Source organism: Tympanuchus pallidicinctus, unplaced genomic scaffold (assembly GCF_026119805.1).
Source record: "Tympanuchus pallidicinctus isolate F22 unplaced genomic scaffold, pur_lepc_1.0 scaffold25, whole genome shotgun sequence".
Taxonomy (NCBI): Eukaryota; Metazoa; Chordata; class Aves; order Galliformes; family Phasianidae; genus Tympanuchus; species Tympanuchus pallidicinctus.
The window spans coordinates 5,729,774-5,749,148 of NW_026294742.1; the positions used below are offsets into that span (position 1 = coordinate 5,729,774).

Here is a 19,375-nt window from a genome sequence, read left to right on the forward strand (position 1 = left end):
TGCACCCGGATCGGGGCCCGGGCCCGGCCAATGAGAGCGGAGGCAGCGTGGCCGCATTATAAGAGGCTGCCGAGAAGGCGGCAAGCCCTCAGCCGGGCCGTCGGGTGGGAGTTGCGCTTCCTGTCAGGGAGAAAGGTTCGCCATGTGCGGTGAGTGAGGGGGAGAGAGACGGCGCCGCGGGCAGCGCCAGCGCGGAGATCCGCGTTCTCTCCGATGGCTCCGCGAAGGGAGCTGGACGAGAGCTGCTTTGTTCATTGCGCGCCCGCGGGACGGTGCGGGGTGAGAGACCCTGCGAGGGGCGTCCATTTTGTGGGCATGGGGAGAGGGGAGAGGGGCGAGCGGCTGCGGGGACCCGCGGCTCCGGGCTGTGACGCCGCGCTGAGCGCTGCTGCCCGCCGGGCTGAGGCTGTGCGCGGAGTCCCGCGGAGAGGCTGTGGTTTGCTAACAAAGGCGGTATGGAGCGCCGTTCTTAGCTGCTCAGAGTTTATCCACCTTCCTTATCTTGTGAAGACGGTGAAGATAACATCTGCATCCGGTATAGGCTTGCTTAAGGTGTGCTGTGGGTGAGATTAAAAAGGCGTGAAGACCGCTAATGCAATTATTCCGCTTGTGAGGGAAACGGGAGCAGAACTTCACCTGTCCCCTCCCCAAGACTTCCCTTGAGCCTCAGAGGGAAGTTTTTCGTTGAAAGGAGAAAAATCTTTTTCATTTTTAGCAGTCACAGACAAAACCTTCTTTGTGAGATGCAGGCTGACAAGAAGCTGTTTTTCTCCCCAAAAGCGTGCTTTCGGAGCTAGACAGCTTTTCGCTGCCTCCGCGTTCTCTTTATAACCTCAAAAAGCGAGTTGCCTCAGAGCCTTTCGCTTGTATGGGAGCAGGAGGTGCTACCTGGCACCTAGGTGAATCACTGTCCCTGAAGCATCAGGTGAGAGATTGGCTCAGCGCACACCAAAGGTATGGGCTGCAAGCGAGGCACACCGTGATGGTGTCAGAGACTTGTGGTTGGGAAATGAGGGTGTTAACGCTGCTCAATGAGTTTGGTAGATCAGTGAGCTTGGGGTGGAGAGACTGACTCAGTATGGAATGGCACAAAGCAGTAATTCGCAAAGGCAGTGAGGCCACAACGTTAGTTTATTCCATCAGTGTTTGGAGGTCCGCCACCTTCAGCAGTAGCGAAATAGGCAAATATTGCAAAATAGGTGAGAGTAAAAAGTCCTGGGGAATCACTGATCTGTTCCCCAAACTTAAATCTTGGCCCATTTAATGTGGTGGTTGTTAACCCAAAAGCTGTGCTGTATCTCCTTACTACGCTGACTATACGGAATCACAAAAAATAGTTTAACTTGGAAGGGATTGATCTAAAGATCATCTATCTGCAGCTGCCCCTGCCCTGATGTAGGAGCTGCAGGAGTTTTTGAGGTTTAGGGATAGAAATATGTCCTGTTATGTTTCCTCTTGCTCTAGGAACTTGCGCATGAAGGTTTGATGCCAGCGTTCAGGGTTTTGAAAATGCATAGGTCCTTATGTACTGACATATACATGCTTTTCAGGAAATGAAGTTGAGATTTACCATGCTCATGTATCTAAAGACAGGGTAGCAGATTTAAAAAAAAAAAATAAAAAAAAAAATAAAAATTCTTAAAACTGATTACCTATTTAAAAAAAAAATCATTTCATCAGGATAGGAGGTTCTGTCTGGGACTGCTTCACAGCTAAGTTTCTGGCATCAGCAATGTGCTTACCTCATTAAAGGCACCCATTTATTAAAAAAAAATATATATATTATTTTCGCTCAAACTTCAAGTACAGGCTGCCCCCTTCATGATTTTGGTGAAATCTTGCAATTGCAAGGCTTCTTGTGGAATTTTCCCACAAAAAATACTCAGTGAATATTTTTTCCTCCCCTCTTCTTGATGCTCAGCTTGCAGTCCCAAAAGGGAAAAGTTTAAAGTCATGGTGTGCATGCAGAGGGACATCCTTGCTTTCTGTATCTGTAACAACCCTCTGTTTTGAGTGCCTGATTCTGAAGGTAAGCTGTGTTACAGTTGACATCGTTTGTGTTTTTATGCAAACTAGGTAATAGTGGAAAGTTGTAAACTAGACTTAGCATTGAGGTCAAGAGAGCAATGCCCTGGTGAAATGGCCCTGAAGTCATTTCATTGGATTATGTGTTTGTTTGTATCACTTAGGGAAGTATTCCGTTGCTTATGCTGTGCCAGCACTTGATACGTATCGCATCAGTATTGCATTAACTTTGAGAACACTTGGGTCTTTATTGGGGAGAAGCAAGCTCTGGAAATAACCTCTAACAGCTTGGGGAGGCTGTTACAAAGGGACTTCTAGCATCACAGACCTCTCTTTATGATTCATCAAGGGTTCAGTCACACTGATTTGCTTCCAGAAGGAATTCAGCTATAAGAGCTCTTTATCAAATGTTGCTTCTCTGCGTTGAGCAATGCACTTTAAATCTAGTCAAAACGGTGACCGATTAGCCAAGAAAATATGCGAGTGGGTATATTGTGAAGCAGAGGAGTAGCAGGGAAACAGTGCTGAGAGCAAGATAGATTTCCTTTAAGTTGAAGAGTCTTAGTGTACTTCTTAAGAAGTCAGGCTGCACTATTGCTTGCATTGTAACGGCTCCAGTGACTTCTAAGCCTCCCCTGGTTCACGTGTATGAGCACAGCCCCGGCTCCCTGCAAACAAGGATCCCTTTAACAATCGCAGCACACTGGCAGCATTGTGAGGACGGTCCCAAAGGAAGGTTTTTCCTGGAGCTCTGCGTCGTCCACGATGCCACATGGAACACACAAGCCTGATGCATCTTAAATACATTGTGAAATCTGGCCTAGAAAGTAGAGCTGAGACTGAAACGAGGTGTGTAGCAATGTTTTGGAATGATGTTGAGAAATTTGTATGCTGCTCTTGAGGTTCGTGGTTACTGCCAGAGAACGGTAAATGTCTGTCTGGAAAAATGATCAACAAGCTCTCAGTCTAAGGTGGCTTTATGTAACCAGAGGAACAGTTTTTCAAAGCATCCATGAAGAACAGTATTTTGCTGTTCAAATTCCCAAATACCTCTTTAAATGTATCCATTGCTTCTATATCTCCATTAATGTAGGGCTTCTATAAACAATTAGGTGAAGATCCTCATAAATCTCACTTCTTAAGCAGAAATCTGCGTTCCAGCCTATAAGCCTTCCAAGATAAATGCAGTTGTCAATGTAACAGTCCCTTGGTCTCACTGTCAGAGCAGCAGCATTCGTGGCTTCAGACCAAGGAGTCCCGAATTCCCAACAATATGTATACAGAAGATTTATTGGAGCATCATTGTAACTGTTTCTTCCTACAACTCTTTACAGTTCAAAAGGTGTAATTGAAGGGGGAGAGGGTGTTGAATTTCAAACAAAGGCTTTTTCTATTGAAAACACTTGCTTGTCTCTTAACTGCTTATCTGTTGAGCTCTTCAAGTCTGGCTTTTGTGAGCTTAGGTTCCAGTCCTGACTTGCTGCTTGGAGAAACTATTGAAACAGTGAGATTAGACTTCTCTGTTGTATTGGGGCACAGATCTACAAGGGTTAATATCAGGCATAGTTTACTCTTATAGTTACACAAATCCCAAGGAAGGCAGTAGGCAAATAAAATAAGTAATGAATAGTTGTTTCCTTTTGTTTTTCCTTTCCTTTGCAGGTGATGCTTTTTTTTGTTAAACCTTTCCTAAAGATATGATGTCACCCCAAGAAACTCTGTTTAAGAGTTGTGTGTGTGTGTCTGGGGGGGGGGTGTGGAAAAACCCAAAACCTAAAAAAGCTGCATTTTGGTTGATGAGTGGCCTATTGAAGAGAGGTCAGACATGCAGGCTCTTTCAGGCTCCTGTTTGCCAAGTAGGCATCAAGGGGGTGCGTGCCTTTCCTGTGCTGCCTCTGTAGGAGCTGACCTGAGTGACTTGGGGCAGGCGAAGGGATCCGATGTCTGTGCAGGTTTGGTAGGCAGCTTTGTGTGAGGCAGCGCCAGGGGTGAGTGCTTGGTTTGTGGGTGAGCCTGTTCTGCATCTTCTGTTTCTTTCCTTTGTTGTCTTATCCTTTTGACTTCTGCCCTTTCTTTATGTTGGCCTCTCTATTCCCTTCCTGCTGAAGTGGCTGTTGTATACTAGATTAAGCTGGAGCCTTTCAAAAATAGTGTTGTGCCTAGTACCTACCCATGGGTATTTAGGGCTGTGACTTTGATTACAAAAATCGCCTTGTGTTAGGACTGCTGAATATGTTCCTTCTTTGAGCGTCTAGTTTTAGATTTGGATATAAAATAGATCACAATGTTCCCATTTTCAGCTGTGGTTTTCATGAAAAGTGGAATTTTTTTTATTTTTTTTTTTTTTAAAGCTCTCTCAACTGTTTAACTCCTGGTGGGTATTATGGGAAGAGTAAAGTCAGCCAGGAAAGCTTGTGTTTGTGATTGCTGTGATACTCCTGATTCATTTATTGTGTTTGAGCTCTTTCAATTTAAAAACCCATTAGCAAGAATTGTAGTAAATGAGAGGTGGTATCCTCCTAGTGCCTCTCTGTAATGTTAATATTGAAGAGTTTTAAGCTGGGTTTGAAGGTATAATGAGTAAAAAAAAAAATAAAAATTGCTTTTCTTAATTCTTCTTTACTTTTCTCTTTAAACAGGAATTTTTGCTTATCTGAACTACAGAGTACCCAGGACTCGGAAGGAGATTTTTGAAACCCTGATAAAAGGATTACAGAGACTAGAATACAGGGGATATGACTCTGCAGGTATCTAAAACTCAATGCATTACTTTTAGCAACCAGTAGCTATGTATGTTACCTGTGTGACTTCTTGGGTGCTTTCAGCACCATCAGATTTTTCACTGATATCTTTCAGATTGAAAGATCAGCATATTTGTCTCAATTCTTGGAGCTGTTTCTTTCAGCTTGACTCAGGACTTCCAGTTGGGTGTTCAGCTCTGGAATCAGATGGTGGTTGAAGTTTGGTACACCTAAGCAAAGTAAATAAGGTGTGAGGAAGAAGACTTGTGGGTCATTTAGTTTGTGCCTCATTGTTTTTGGTACATGTAAATCCTTGTGGAAAGATGAGGAAGCTTGAACTTTTAATTTGAGTCCCCTAATTTTACCAGGCGAAATGTATCAGTGTATCCTCAAGCAAAATTTGAGATGACCCTGTACTTTTTTCATCTGTGCAGTGGTTAGATGTCAACCTGGCTTGATTTTTTAAGTGATTTGAAATCAGACAATTTGATTGGAACATACACAGGTGCAGTGACAGATATCTCTTGGAAGGACAGTTTTGAAATAACCATTGGATCTGCATGTGCTCGATTGTATTTTCTCAGCCAGTGCATTTCACGCTTTCAATATGTGTCTGTGTGCTGTATTACAGGAGTGGCAATTGATGGAAATAATAATGAAGATAAAGAAAGGTTCATCAAACTGGTCAAGAAAAGAGGAAAAGTAAAGGCCCTGGAAGAAGAGTTGTACAGTAGGTGCCTTTAAAAATACCCCTTTACTTTGGCCAGGTAATATCTGCATCTCAGCAGGAAGTTGGACCGTGAAATTTACTGTCATGATTTTGTGGCAGAAATAACTGCATTATGTAATCTAATGGTGGTTAAAGAGTCTGCACTTGAAAAGCAATCTGGCCTCTGGATACCATGCTGTGAAATTATCAGTCTACTTCCCCTCTCGTTTAGTTGCCTCTTTGTTCAGTACTTGGGCTCCCTTGGTGCTTTATTTTGGTGATTTCTGTGCCTGGTAGCGGAGATGTCAGAACGTGGACTCTGACAGAATTTATGAGCGTTTAAGCAGCTGGCTGCCATCACAATCTGCTTTATGCTCTGCTTCCGTCTGTGAAGTTGTGTTTTAATAAGTTGATGCTATTATTTGTAGTAATGTGTTCTGTTGGCCTAGCTGTTAGTATTGGCTGAGAATGCTTCAGTCTTGCCAAACAAAGTTTTAATCAGCCGCTTGAACTATCTGCAGTGTAATGTCGAGTAAGCAAATGGTTTAAAAGGAAGCCAGAAGATAACTTTTAGATTTTTGCTGTAAGAATTCTCTTAGAATTTTATTTACTAACTTTGTGTGAGTGAGAGACAAACTCAACTTTGAATACTGAATAAGATGATTTTCTTGTCTGTAGAACAAGATGACTTGGATTCCAAAGCAGATTTTGAAACGCATTTTGGAATTGCTCATACTCGCTGGGCGACCCATGGAGTACCAAGTGCAATAAACAGCCACCCTCAGAGATCAGATAAAGGGAACGGTACGTATCTTCTGCAGCACTTCAGAACTGTAAGAATTTAAAGTCCTGGTATCCACATAGTACAAATATACTAAAGCAAGTGAGAAAAGAGGTTGTCTACATCTTATATGACATAGGGCTAAGTTTTTGCTGTTCTACTTGGGTTAGACACTTGTACAATCACATAGGCTCTTTTGAGGCTAAAGTAGCACTGTAAAAAGCTGAAGAGGTCTGTTCTCTGAAAACTCATGCAAGTTAGTCAAAGGAAAACAGTCTGTAAGAATTTAAAAAGCTAAGTGCATCAGTATTGTCACGGCTGGAAAAAGATTGCTGTAAGGCATGTCTTGCTGCTATTCTCTTGGGTATATAATTTGGAAAAACTTTTGTATGCCTTCAAAATTCCCAAGCTTCAGCTTGCTGCTCTGCACGTTATAGTAAACTGCAGGTCTGAAAATGATAGCAGGTAGTTTCTAGTGCACTTCTTTCTCTTGTCATGTATTCTGGGTTAAATATCTTAGTTTTCCATGTGTATTTAATAATTTATTTTTCTTTCTTTTAGAATTTGTTGTTATCCATAATGGAATCATCACAAATTACAAAGACCTGAGAAAATTTCTGGTAAGCCTGTGGCTTGTTGATTCTAAAACTGAAAGTAAATGCCCCACCATCTGCTGTTTGGTCTTTTGTGACTGTTAGAATTTTAATTCAATGTTCTTGATGTCAGCTATAAAATAGTAGTGTGAGGGAGTCTAAGAAAGGTATTCAGGAGCTCGTGAGCTGCAGTATGTTCTTGTAACTGTTTGTGCAAAGTAATTACCTACAGAGTAGCATTGTGTTCAAATTGATGGAAGGCATGTGAGGAGTGGGCTCCCTCCTGTCTCGTTGCTTAACAGATGATAAGCAAGTCTTACTGCAGTGTTTCTCAGAGAGTAAGCTGTGACAAGATGGGTCTTTATGCTTTGTAGTGGTGTGTGTGTGTATATGTATGCATGTTTATGCATGAACCAGTCCAATGCAGTGCTTTGAGCAGTCTGTTTTACTGTGCAGTATCTGGTGGGAGACAGATGAAGTGTTTGTTGCCTGAGGATGTAAACTTCTTACTTTCCTGTATGATGTTTCAGGAAAGCAAAGGCTATGAATTTGAGTCTGAAACAGATACAGAAACAATCCCTAAACTGATCAAATATATGTATGACAACAGAGAGAGTGAAGACACCAGTTTTTCAGCCTTGGTAGAAAGAGTTATTCAACAGTTGGTAAGTGGGAGGTTCAATTTCTTTTCCCTTTAACAAGTGTAAGCTATTTATGATGTTCCTTAGGATTTTGCATTTATGCCTCAGGATCCTCTGCAGGATTCCTTAGAAGATTCTAAAAAAATGCTTTTTGGCCTCTGGAGAATGCTTAACAGACCAAGAAATCAGATTAAAAATTTGGGAACTTCAAAGGCTTTTCAGTGCTAAATTTTAAATTGCATTAGAAGGTGGTGGGTGGCTTTGGGGTTTTTTATTGTTGCTGTTTTTTGGGTTTGTTTTAACTTTTTAGTTATAAAAAGTTTTAGCTTTTTTTTTTTTTTTTTAGTTTAAGAAAGAGGTTATCACAGTTTTTGAGTGAAGAACTAAGTTAGAAATAACTGATGGAGCCTCTGAGGCTTAGTATCTCTCACAAAGGACAGCACGCATTCTTAGGCTATTCTGATCTTTTAAAACTTAAAACACTGCTGTGATTCAAGTTTGCCTGATAAGATGCCTTGGCTCCTAAGTTTGGAAATAGATCTAACAAGCTGTAATGATTCATGGCTTAGCCGGTTCCCAAACAGTAGTAATCTACTGTTACTTCACTGTGAATGCTTAAGATCTTTGATAGATGCACTGCAAACTTGGAGAAAGCTTGCTTTGTTTCCTGCCCAGTCTCCAAGCACATGGTTTCTCTCCCCTTCCTGCAGTTTCTTACACTCTTTTTGACCTCTTCTTCCTCTCTAAAGCAGCTCTGTAGTAGTGTTCTCCTTGGAGCAGGGCTGGAATACACATGAAGCAAAGGTCTGCATGGGTCAGAAGGGAATAGTGGTGCAGTAACCTAGTTGAGAGGAAGGCTAAATTCATCTGTGTGCCAGAACAAGAGCAGAGAGTCTCAGACCAGAGCATTGTAAGAGAAGGGAGCATTACATCTCTTTGCTGGGTGGGAGAGCTTTTGCTCTTCCCTTTAGAACACTTCTCAATTTTGCAGGCTGCATTAATACTGTGGAGCTGTTGATTGTGCATTCCTGTTTTTGTTGTGGGTGCAGGGATCTGGTGGTTGGTTTGTTTGTTTGTTTTGGTAAATGAGTTAATGAGATTTTGCTGCTTAAACTAGAAGTAGTGACTGCAGAATTTTTAGTTTGAAATGCGTGACAGACAAACCTGTGTGTGCATATTCTTACTAAAACTAAATTTGTAACTCAACATTTATGTTAATTATCAGTAACTCTTGAAATTTTCTTCATCCTTGCAGTGGAAGGTTTTGTTTTTATTTATAAAAGGAGGCAAATTATCTTGCCTAAGTGCTTCCTTCCTGATCTTTCAACTGCTGCACCCTGTGTGTTAGCTTGTTCTGCTTTGTGACCAATTCCTTTTAAAGATGCAGTCTGCCCTTCAGAAGGAGATTCCTGATAGTAGTAAGAGCTTTCCTTTGGGCCCTCCTCAGGAAGAGGGGCCCCAGTTATATGAGGCACAACTAATTGAGATAAGTCATTCAGCATTTTTTTTTTCTTCCTTTCCTGTCTCCATGGTTTTCAGGAAGGTGCTTTTGCACTGGTTTTCAAGAGCATCCATTACCCAGGTGAAGCTGTTGCTACCAGGTTAGTAAAAGCCAATTTTATGTGTAGTTCATGCCATTTTAGGTTAAGAACATTAAGACTGTGCTAATGTTTCTGCTTCATTAAAAAGGGGAGGGGTAAGGTACAAATTTATTTATTTAATTACAATTTATTTTGGATATAAAGACTGTTTTGTAATACAACTAAAAAGCCCATTGCTTCTGTGGTCTAAAAAGAGACTATATTAAGGTCATGAAAAAGCCAGCTGTGTCATCATTCAAACTGAAAAACATCTTCTGAACTAACTACTCTATATCAAGTTTGAGTTTGGGTTTTCAGGAGTGAGGGGATTAACAGGAGCTAAACTTGTGATCTGAGGTGTCGAGAAAATGAATTACTTTTTTATTCCTGTGAGATTTTTAAAGTAAGCTCTTTAATACGGCACGTGACCTATATAATTCAAAAATTATCTTAATATCCTACAGTTTTAGAGATTGACAGTATAAAATGCTTAAGGGTGGAATAGTATGTTAATAGCAAAGAACTATTTGCTAGTTAAGTTTGGAGGCAAAGTGAGCTTTATTTAAAAATGGGACTCAAACTGGTGCCTTCATGTACATCTCCCTCTACCTGGGTGTAGATCACTGGGAAGGAATCACCGAAGCATATGGCACTTAGTCATATAATAAACTTTGGAGAGTCTTAAATAAGCCAAGCTTATACAGTTTCTGTCATATAACAATATTAGGATCAGAGTTGAGGAGGATCTTCCTATTTAGGTTAAATGGGATATTGTCTTTCATCTTCACTGTTGTCCTTTAGCTTCTCTGCATGCAGCTTTCTATGTATAAACTTGGATGTTTTCCCTTTGTAGAAGAGGGAGTCCTTTGCTCATTGGAGTTAGAAGCAAGTACAAGCTTTCCACTGAACAAATTCCTGTTTTATATGGAACATGTAAGTTGATAAATCTAATTATGTTGTTTTTAAGAGCCAAAAGTTGTAGTTAATTTGTTTTATTGGAAACAAGGTTAATTAGTCTTTGTACTATAAAATTGCCAGCTGATCCTCCAAATATCTTCTTATCTGAAAGTGTTCTATTTTTACACTGCTCCCTTCCCCTGAAAAGTATTTGCATAATGTGCAACTATGATAACTTTAACCTGAATAGCCTGTAATCTCCAACTTGAACAGGTCTGGTTTTGCATTTTAAGTGCCTCATTTCTTCAACAGGCAACATTGAGAATATGAAGAACATGTGCAATTCACGAATGAAAAGACTGGACAGCTCTACCTGCCTGCATGCTGTTGGGGATAAAGCAGTAGAATTTTTCTTTGCTTCAGATGCAAGGTAAGAACTGCTTTTGTTTAGAAGTGAGATGATTCTGGAAATCTTACGCTGTTTTGTTGCTGCACAGGCTCTGTTCTGTTAGGATAGCTGCTTATCAGTTACTTCATTAAGCCCATGAGATAAGACATTTGAGTATTGTAGAGGCTTGACAACAGTATTTGAAGTGTTTACTGGTGCAGTGTCTGCAAATTACTTACCTCCTTGCCTTCTATGTAAAATGCGTCCAGTGCAGGAAGGTGAGTACAAGTTGCCACTATCAGGCAATTCTTTGGGCAGACTATAATTAGGTGTGAGTTTTGGCATTTTAATCCAGCTATCTGGGATATCAGAGGAGAAAAGAGTGGTGAAGTTCCAAACTAAAGAGGAAGCTGGGTACTGGGTATGCACTTGTCTCAGAAGCAAGATCCTGACCGTGGAGATCCATCCGAGATGACAAGAGCCAAAATCACATTGGCACAAACTTGCTGAAGTGAGTTGCTGTGCTGGAGCTTCCTGCTCCAGTTTTCTGTGACAGTGCATGAGGAGCAGCAGATGGAGCCATTCCCTTTGAGATGGCTCTATTTGTAGTTAGGCCCAAAAGGAAGATAGAAATGGGCTAGACAAGCAATATAGCATATTTAATTGCTTTGAGGAGTGCTGCTGCCACCTCTTACTGAAATGTCGGGTTTGTCTTGCTTTTGTTTTTCTCTGTAGTGCTATCATTGAGCATACCAACAGAGTGATTTTCTTAGAAGATGATGACATTGCAGCAGTAACTGATGGGAAGCTTTCAATTCACCGTCTGGAGCGTTCAGCTAGTGACGATCCTTCCCGGGTCATCCAGACCTTGCAGATGGAATTGCAGCAAATCATGAAGGGTGAGTTGAAACGTGTAAATGAAAATTCTCTTTGTAACTGTAACAATCTTCAAATAACAAGCCATATGTGTATATATAAGCATGACCTTGTAATGTTTTTCTTAACAGGTAACTTCAGTGCATTCATGCAAAAGGAAATTTTTGAACAACCAGAATCAGTTGTCAATACTATGAGAGGCAGGGTGAATTTTGAGAACAGCACAGGTAACTCAGACTAGGCATTCAAGCTGCACTGAGCACATGTGATTTTAAGCCTATTAGCTGGAAAATACCATACATGATTGATATATGCTTTTTCTTTTGTTTGATTGCAGTCCTGCTGGGGGGTCTGAAGGACCATTTGAAAGAAATCAGAAGATGCCGAAGGCTGATCATTATTGGCTGTGGGACCAGTTATCATGCTGCAGTAGCTGTACGTTCAACCTTAGCTGTACTGCACCTATACCTCTTAGTTGCTGGGCTTTTAATACAACAGATGTTCATCTGCTTTTCCTTCTGTACCACAAACTTTGCTTTTCACTGCGGCATTGCAGCATTTGTTTAATCTGCCTTTGTGCCATCTTCTTCATTAAAACTCCGGTGCTGTTACCTACTATGCTAGAAAAGTAACTTTTTTCATCTTGGTAAGCTCAAACTGTCTATTTTTGTAGTAGGAATCAATTCAGATTCTTTCTCGCTCTTTCAATGTCAGGTCTTTATGGGTGTTGATATTAACAGATATCGTGTGTTGCTTCATTACAGACTCGACAAGTACTGGAAGAATTAACTGAATTACCTGTGATGGTGGAACTTGCTAGTGACTTCTTGGACAGGAACACACCTGTGTTCAGAGATGATGTCTGCTTTTTTATAAGTCAGTCAGGTGAGCTGTTTCTGCTGTTTGTTTTACTGAGTGCAAACTAAAGAGAAATAAAAAACCTCCTTTGCTTTCTGAAAGTTGCAAAGGAGGATGCTGGGCTGTGTTTGTCTTGAATAAAAGTTTATTTTGGTCTTGATTCAAATACAAAGACAAAGGGTGAGTGCTGAAATGTTTGTTCTGGGCATGGATACAGTTATTCAGAACACAGAATAATTTCTTTTGTAGTATTTTTCAGGAGCTGTTGCTATCCTACTTGAACTTTAAATCAAGTTGTGAATGCTTTCCAGGTGAAACTGCAGATACCCTTATGGCTTTGAGGTATTGCAAAGAACGCCGTGCTCTAACAGTTGGCATCACAAACACTGTGGGAAGCTCAATATCCAGAGAGACTGACTGTGGTGTACATATCAATGCTGGACCTGAGATAGGTGTGGCAAGCACAAAGGTAGGAGCTGTTTGGTTTTCAATTTTTATACTTTACTACTGTGTAATCCAATTATAGTTTTAATCGTAGCACTTCAGATTGAGATCATAGTAACTCACTTATGCTTGGCTGCTAAATGCTCTGTTTTGTCTGCAGGCTTATACCAGCCAGTTTGTGTCTCTTGTAATGTTCGGCCTCATGATGTCTGAAGACCGAATTTCTCTGCAGAAAAGGAGAAGGGAAATCATTAGTGGACTAAAATCATTGCCAGGTATATTGATATTTATTTTGGGTTTGAGGAGATTTTGTTTCATGGATAATACAGAAATGTAAAAAACCTTTGAAAAATATTTAAGTTGCTCTTTTCCTTTCTCCCTGAAAGGTAGATAACGTAAGAAAAATAGGCTACTAGTTTCTACACCAATTGGCAGTTTTACAAATATACTTCCAGAAAACTTGGCAGAAAGATCACAATTACAGTAGGATAGCTTTGAGAATTATTCCTTGATCTCCTATAGATAATCTAAAATTTGTAATGCCTTTCACTTTAAACCAGTATAGGGGAAACAAAACTAATCCCAACTGACTTTAAAACAGATGTTCAGAACTTCCTTTAGTATTTCAGATGGGATGTATTGACTGCTTAAACTAGTAGTCATCTTAAATTTGTTACTGTACATAAGATTGGACAAAGCATGTTTAAAGCTCTATCAAAGTTGCAAATATATGAAGTTAACACCTGAATTATGTTAAGTATATTTGTTATAAAAATATCATTAGAGAATCATACTACAAAAAGCTAGGAAATACTATTTTTTTTTCCAGTTGATGGAGAATTTATATGTGCTTTTTATGTGATCCAATAGAGATGATTAAAGAAGTCTTGTCCTTGGATGAGAAGATACATGACTTGGCTCTTGAGCTGTACAAACAAAGGTCGCTGCTGGTTATGGGTCGTGGATATAATTATGCCACTTGTCTGGAAGGAGCTCTGGTAGGAATCTCTCAAAGTCATTGGATACTACTTGAAATGAGCTTTTGTTTCTGCAGCACTTTTTCTCATATTTATTTACAGTTTAATTCTGCTGCTGTAAAACTGCTGCCATGTGTAATTAGAACGATTAATCCTGTTGGACTGAACACATAAGGTGAATTTGGTGTCATTCTTAAATACGCTTAAGGAGTGTATTTAAAAAAAGAAAATGGAAAAAACCTTACAACTTAATACCACTTAAAATGCTGGTTGCTTGAAAATATCCTCATAAAACACTGTTCAGTATGCTGGTGTTCAGGCAAGATGTTCATGCAGGGAACTGCTAAATTAATTACAGATACCCTCATATAATGGAGCTATGTCCATCTCTCATAGAAGTTAGAAATGTGGTGCTAGATGTTAAGCTCTTAAAAATTCCTGTTGATCACTCCATTTCATTCTCTGCAAATGCATGTGCATGAGCAAGCTCCATTTCCACCAGTAGCCTGCTGGAAATCCCAGTGTACGGGAATGTCTGTTCTAGCCATTAACTGATTTTTGAAAATAGCAATTGCATTTAATTGATGGATGTTTTGCTTCTTGCAGCTTTTATTTCTAATCTAATTTACTTCTAACTTTCTGGTATTTGCATTTGTTTTGTTAGAAAATAAAAGAAATCACCTATATGCACTCTGAAGGTATCCTGGCTGGTGAGCTTAAACATGGTCCGCTAGCCCTAATAGATAAACAGATGCCTGTTATCATGGTCATAATGAAGGATCCTTGCTTCACCAAGTGCCAGAATGCTCTGCAACAGGTCACAGCTCGACAGGTAAGCTGTAAAGTAATGCAGTGTTGTAGGGAAAGAAATTGTGCACGCTGGATTGTTGCCAAATACATTTCAGAGGCAGGATTTGCTGAGGGTATTTTTTTTTTCTACTTAAAAAGTTATAAATAAGGTGCTATAGCTTCATTGCAGCTTGCACTTTAACACCAGTAATGGTAAGTGATTGTATGTAGATGTTTCTTGATCTTGGATCAAAGAGAATAATGTTAAAACTCTAATGATTGTTGCATGAGATTTGAATGTTTTCAGTGAGTGACAGAACCCATTACACAGGAATAACATTTTCTTGGTTAGCTATCTTTGTTATTTTTTCAAACATAGTACAGATATGCTGTGAACTAATATTTCAAAGCAGCTCTTAACTGTAGAACTTTACTTTCAGGGTCGTCCAATCATCCTGTGTTCTAAGGAAGACACAGAAAGCTCAAAATTTGCCTACAAAACCATTGAGCTGCCTCACACAGTTGACTGCCTTCAAGGAATCTTGAGTGTTATTCCTCTCCAGTTGCTTTCATTCCACCTGGCTGTTCTCAGAGGATATGATGTAAGTGCTTTCTATGTATAGCATTCCAGTTAGAGCAGTTTTGCACTTCCTCCTACCAATGTTAAGGGAGAGGCAAGGTTACATAGCATTTCTAACAAAGAACTATGGTAATAGTTGCTGCAACTGGTACTTACTGTGGTAGTAGAGGTGGCATTTCACTGCCAATTCTTCAGCCTTTTCTTGAATTGGCATGGATGATGGTTCTAAAAAAACGTAAAGATTGTTTGCTTAGTTTGATTAGTGAAGAATGCAGATAATAATTTGTCAGAAAACTAAGCATTGAAGAATGATATTGCACTTTAACAGAGAAGAGTTTATTGCTTTGTACAGCTTAGTTTGTTGACTCTGTCTAGGTGTGTCAGTTTGGTAAAGATGACCCTGTTGGAAAGGCATCCTGTGCAAAACAATATATAAAGATTTGTTAGGAGGTTCTTGCAGGTAATGATGAATTCAGCAGTGAGTTATCTGCAGACCTGTAGTCTCTTGTGTGCATTAGTGTGTCCAGAATAAAGCAGAACTCAGTAGGAATTCTTTTCTAAAAAAGCAAAAAACACCAAACGGAACAGCACACTAAAAGAATTATCAAATGCAGAATGCCAGTTATGTTCTGTCACACACTGACAGCCTGTCTTTTCGTTCTAGGTGGATTTCCCAAGGAATTTGGCCAAATCGGTTACTGTGGAATAACAGCCAAGAATAGTGGATATTTTTATCACCAGACCTCTGTGTTATGCTTATTGAAATGTGTTGTTCTGAATCAATAGGTACATGTTTTTCAAAGGGAATGAGAGTGATAACTGGTCAGTGTCAGAAGGATTTATCTTGCAGCTTTAAAAGCTCCCGATGTGCCTTGTTACCCAAGTGCTTTTGCTCTCAGCAAATATTTCTAAGTCCCGAAATTGCCAAAGGATAAGATAAAAATCAATGTTTACACATGGTATACTGAATGAACTTTTCTACTGTGCAATATATATATATATATATATACAGCTCTCTTCAGAGTAACTGTGAACATTTTTTTTTTTTTTTTTTAGCCTACACTACTTAACTAGTTTTAAAGATAAAGTATTTATAAGTACAACTGTATAGCATTTCTTAAGTTATTTTTTTTAGTACATTGCTTAACTACAGCATTGGTAATGAGTTGACATGCTCAGTACTCATGGGGAGTTTGTGTACAGTTTTTTAGATTTTTCTACAGCTTCAAACTTGAAATTGCTTGTCCTCTTCCTCCCAGTTTCCTGCCCCCCTCCTCCTACAGTTTGCACCTGGTTTGTATTTCACCACCTTTTGCAAAGAGTTCCTGTGGCCGTAAATTCTCAGCTGTGTTTTCAGCTCTTCCTCCTACTTTCAAGCTGATGCTGTGAGAAGGCCCAGCAGTGTTTTGTATACTGCCCCAGTTCTTATTGCCTGGCTTATATAGAGCAACAAAATAAGGGAACTTCCAAAATAGTGTATCTTCCAAAAGGTACTTCTGGTTGAAGTGTGTACAATGTAATTAATATGCAATTAAAGAAATTATTATACAGATGCTTCTTGTTTTGGGGCTTTTTTTCCCCTCTTAGTCACTTGTATGATCTGAAAGCTGCAACAACAGCGCAAAACACCACCAGGAGGGCTGTTGTGTTCCAACAGTCAAGAACAGAACATCACCATATAAAAACGCACATGTATTTGGTAAAGAGTTACTGGTGTATTTGAATAAGTTCTTGTTTTGCTGTGGTGGAGTGACGGTCCCACCCTGCAGTCCCAATTGATGCCACCGCTGCCAGTGACGTCAGAAGTGCGGTGACAGTCTGACGTACGGTGATGACATCACGCCGGAGGGCGGGGATCGGCCCACGATTGGCTCAGCCTCCCCTCTCCCACTGCAGTGCTTCCCCGCTGCCCTGCCTTATATAGCGCCAGGTCTGTCCCGCCCTCGGACCACCGTTGGCTGAGCTTCGCGGTATGGGCTCGCGATTGGTCCGAGTGGCTGCCCGTCAGCACGCTCAGGCCTGGCGCGGCCTGCGCGGAGCACCGGGAGGCCATTGTGGCTGGGGCGGCTCTGCGTGCCGGAGGAGGTGGAGGCGGCGGCGGAGGTGGCTGCGCGGCTCGCGAGCGCCGCGCCCCGTCCCGCTGGAGCCCGACCGAGTGAGGAGACGGTGAGGGAGGCCGCGAGGAGGGCTTTGCGTGCGGCGGGGCTGGAGCCGGAGTGAGCCGAGCCGAGCCCCCCGGCCCTGTGCCGAGAGGAGTCCCCGGCTCTTCCCGCGGGCCCCGCCCGCCGAGGCGCCGCCGGGGCCGGGGCCGGGCTTCCCCGCGCGTCGCTGCCCCGGGCCCGGCCCTCCGGAGAGGGGGAGGAGGCGGAGGGGCCGAGTCGGGGGCCCTTTCCTTCTTCTCGGCCCTGCCGTGCCCCTCGCCCTTCCCGTGCCGTACCGCCGCCCCTGCCCGGCCTCGGCGCCCCGTGCCGTCCTGGCCGCGCTCGGTGCCGGCGGGGAGCCGCGCTGTGCCGCCCGCGACGCAAACCGCACGAGTGAAGGAATTCCGTGAGCGCGCTCGCTCGGCTCGACGGCTGCTCCGTCATTTCACGGCGGACTCATTGCACGGCAGATACACGATTGAACTTTTCCCCTCCGTCTCCCGGCCGAGGTGCGCCCAGTGTTTGCTTTCAGCGTTTGTTTGGCAGCTAAATGACGGCGGGGCTGGTGGCAGTCGGTGAGATCTGCTCGCTGATAGCTTCGGCTGGTTGAAGGCTGAGGTGCTTCTCAGAGAGCTGAGTGGGTAAAGCAAGTATTGGTTAATTTGCAGAGTACGTCTGTGAAGGTGAATGTTCAGTGTGGTTTCCCTGTCGTTTCGTATGTGTGTGCACCCTGGGTTCTTTCTGTCTGCAGTGCAGTTTAGCCTGAAGTTAGTTTCTTGGTGTTCACTGTGATAACATTTCTGTATCCAAAACAGCACAGGGAACGTTCCCAGCTGTTCCAACCTGTTTGCTTGAGAAGCTTTTGACGTGGAAAATATCCAGAGAATGGATCTGGTTAATACTAAGTTGCCATTTTAATAGGTGCCTTTTGCAGAGGTGACTGGTGCAGTATGTACATACACTGTAATGCAGTTGCTCTCAACCCCTAAGTACTTCCCTAGTGATTCTGTATCACAGCTAAAACGTTTATTGGAGGTGGATTTGGTGTGTCTGTTTTCCTTTTTTTTCAAATTATTTTACTTTGCATGAACTGAGGCTGAAAACCACTTCTGTAAGCACTTGTGATCTCTTTGCATAGAGTAGAATCAGCTTTATGCTTTTTAATTTTTCCAATTCTACAAGTACCTTATTAAAGCAAACACAGAAACCTGCACCCAATTTATCCGCATCTCATGCATGCTCAAAAATAGAAAACTATCTTGAAACACTGATTGAGTGCCCTTATCAATATGCAGAAGTATGTTTGCTGACTGTCCCATGAATGAATGACTTCCACATTTGGCACTGCTCCTGTTTGCTGCAGCTAGGAAGCCATGAATGAAAATGTGTATTTCTGAAATGGAAGTAATGCCAACTTCCAAGAGATTCCAGTATGGGAGATGTGTGGGATATGTTGTGTACCTGCGAGGAGGAGTGATGAATCAAATTGCCTCAGGTAGCAGAGTAGCAGCTCAGGTTTAAGAAACTTACTTGTCAGATGCACTTTTCCCTCTTGAGTGATGGGCAACCTTCTTATTCAGTGGGTTTACCTCAAAATAGTCTCAGAGCCTTAAATTATGTCAATACTTACAGTCTCATGGCATTTAGCTTTACATTAGTACACCTGAAGTAACCTAACTCCTGCCTAGGGCTCAGGGTAGGCTGTTGCCCAGCACAGTGAGCTCCAGAGGATGTCTGAATGCATAGAGCTTGTGTGTTGTGATTCACAAATCCCTCTTTGGGTCTTGTGTAAAGAGCTTATCCTGGTCCTTAAACTGTTTTCAATAATGACTTTGTACAGAAAAGATTTCTTAAAGTGAGGTTTCTTTGGTTCAGGATCACTTCCTTTTCCTCTGCTTCTTTATCACTTACTGAACAACAGTGATCCTCATTAACCTCTGAAGAAGTACCAGCATAGATCCCATGTAACTAACATATTTCATTTGATTTCCAGTGTAATCCACATCTACACTTCCCCCCCCCCCCTTTAAGCCCCTTTTCAGAGAGAGAATCTTGATCTTTTCCTTAGTCTTGTATTTCCAGCTGTGTCTGTCTTCCAGCATTTGGAGATGTACAGAAAATACCAGGGCTGCTCAGGGGTTGTTAATAAAAAAATGTGGTGCATCAATGTCTATAGCTCAGGAGTGATAAAACACAGGAAGGAAGAGGGGGTTCATTCCTTACTGTCTAAATAGCTGCTGGAGGTGACCAGATTGAGTATTTACTTTGTAAAATACTGCTTAGATTTTGAGATACTAGAAATTAAAGAGGACTCTAGATATTTCTTCAGAATGCCTTAAAGCTAACTGTTACCAT

General features: G+C 41.6%; 2 protein-coding genes and 1 long non-coding RNA gene across 8 annotated transcripts in view; 2 read left to right on the forward strand and 1 right to left on the reverse strand.

Moving 5' to 3' along the window:
• Positions 1–16,432, forward strand: GFPT2 (glutamine-fructose-6-phosphate transaminase 2). Its single transcript, XM_052689461.1, has 19 exons — positions 1–149; positions 4,665–4,772; positions 5,398–5,496; positions 6,154–6,279; positions 6,818–6,876; positions 7,380–7,514; positions 9,030–9,091; positions 9,924–10,003; positions 10,280–10,397; positions 11,091–11,254; positions 11,363–11,458; positions 11,569–11,666; positions 11,996–12,116; positions 12,401–12,558; positions 12,694–12,808; positions 13,404–13,531; positions 14,175–14,342; positions 14,740–14,901; positions 15,544–16,432. The coding sequence occupies exons 1-19, from the start codon at positions 143–145 to the stop codon at positions 15,586–15,588; spliced, it is 2,049 nt and encodes a 682-aa protein (XP_052545421.1). The 5' UTR covers positions 1–142; the 3' UTR covers positions 15,589–16,432.
• Positions 14,857–17,378, reverse strand: LOC128083892 (uncharacterized). The gene is made up of 3 exons (XR_008208243.1): positions 17,317–17,378; positions 15,036–15,104; positions 14,857–14,953 (listed from the first exon to the last, which is right to left on the reverse strand). It is a non-coding gene; the product is annotated as an uncharacterized LOC128083892 (long non-coding RNA).
• Positions 16,918–19,375, forward strand: part of MAPK9 (mitogen-activated protein kinase 9) — a 27,174-nt gene continuing 24,716 nt past the window's right edge. For 3 of the 6 annotated variants that reach the window (XM_052689472.1, XM_052689478.1, XM_052689479.1), the window contains exon 1: positions 17,402–17,529. The gene's annotated coding sequence lies outside the window, so the exon portion shown is untranslated. The other 3 variants (XM_052689474.1, XM_052689473.1, XM_052689475.1) reach the window with 3 other exon arrangements.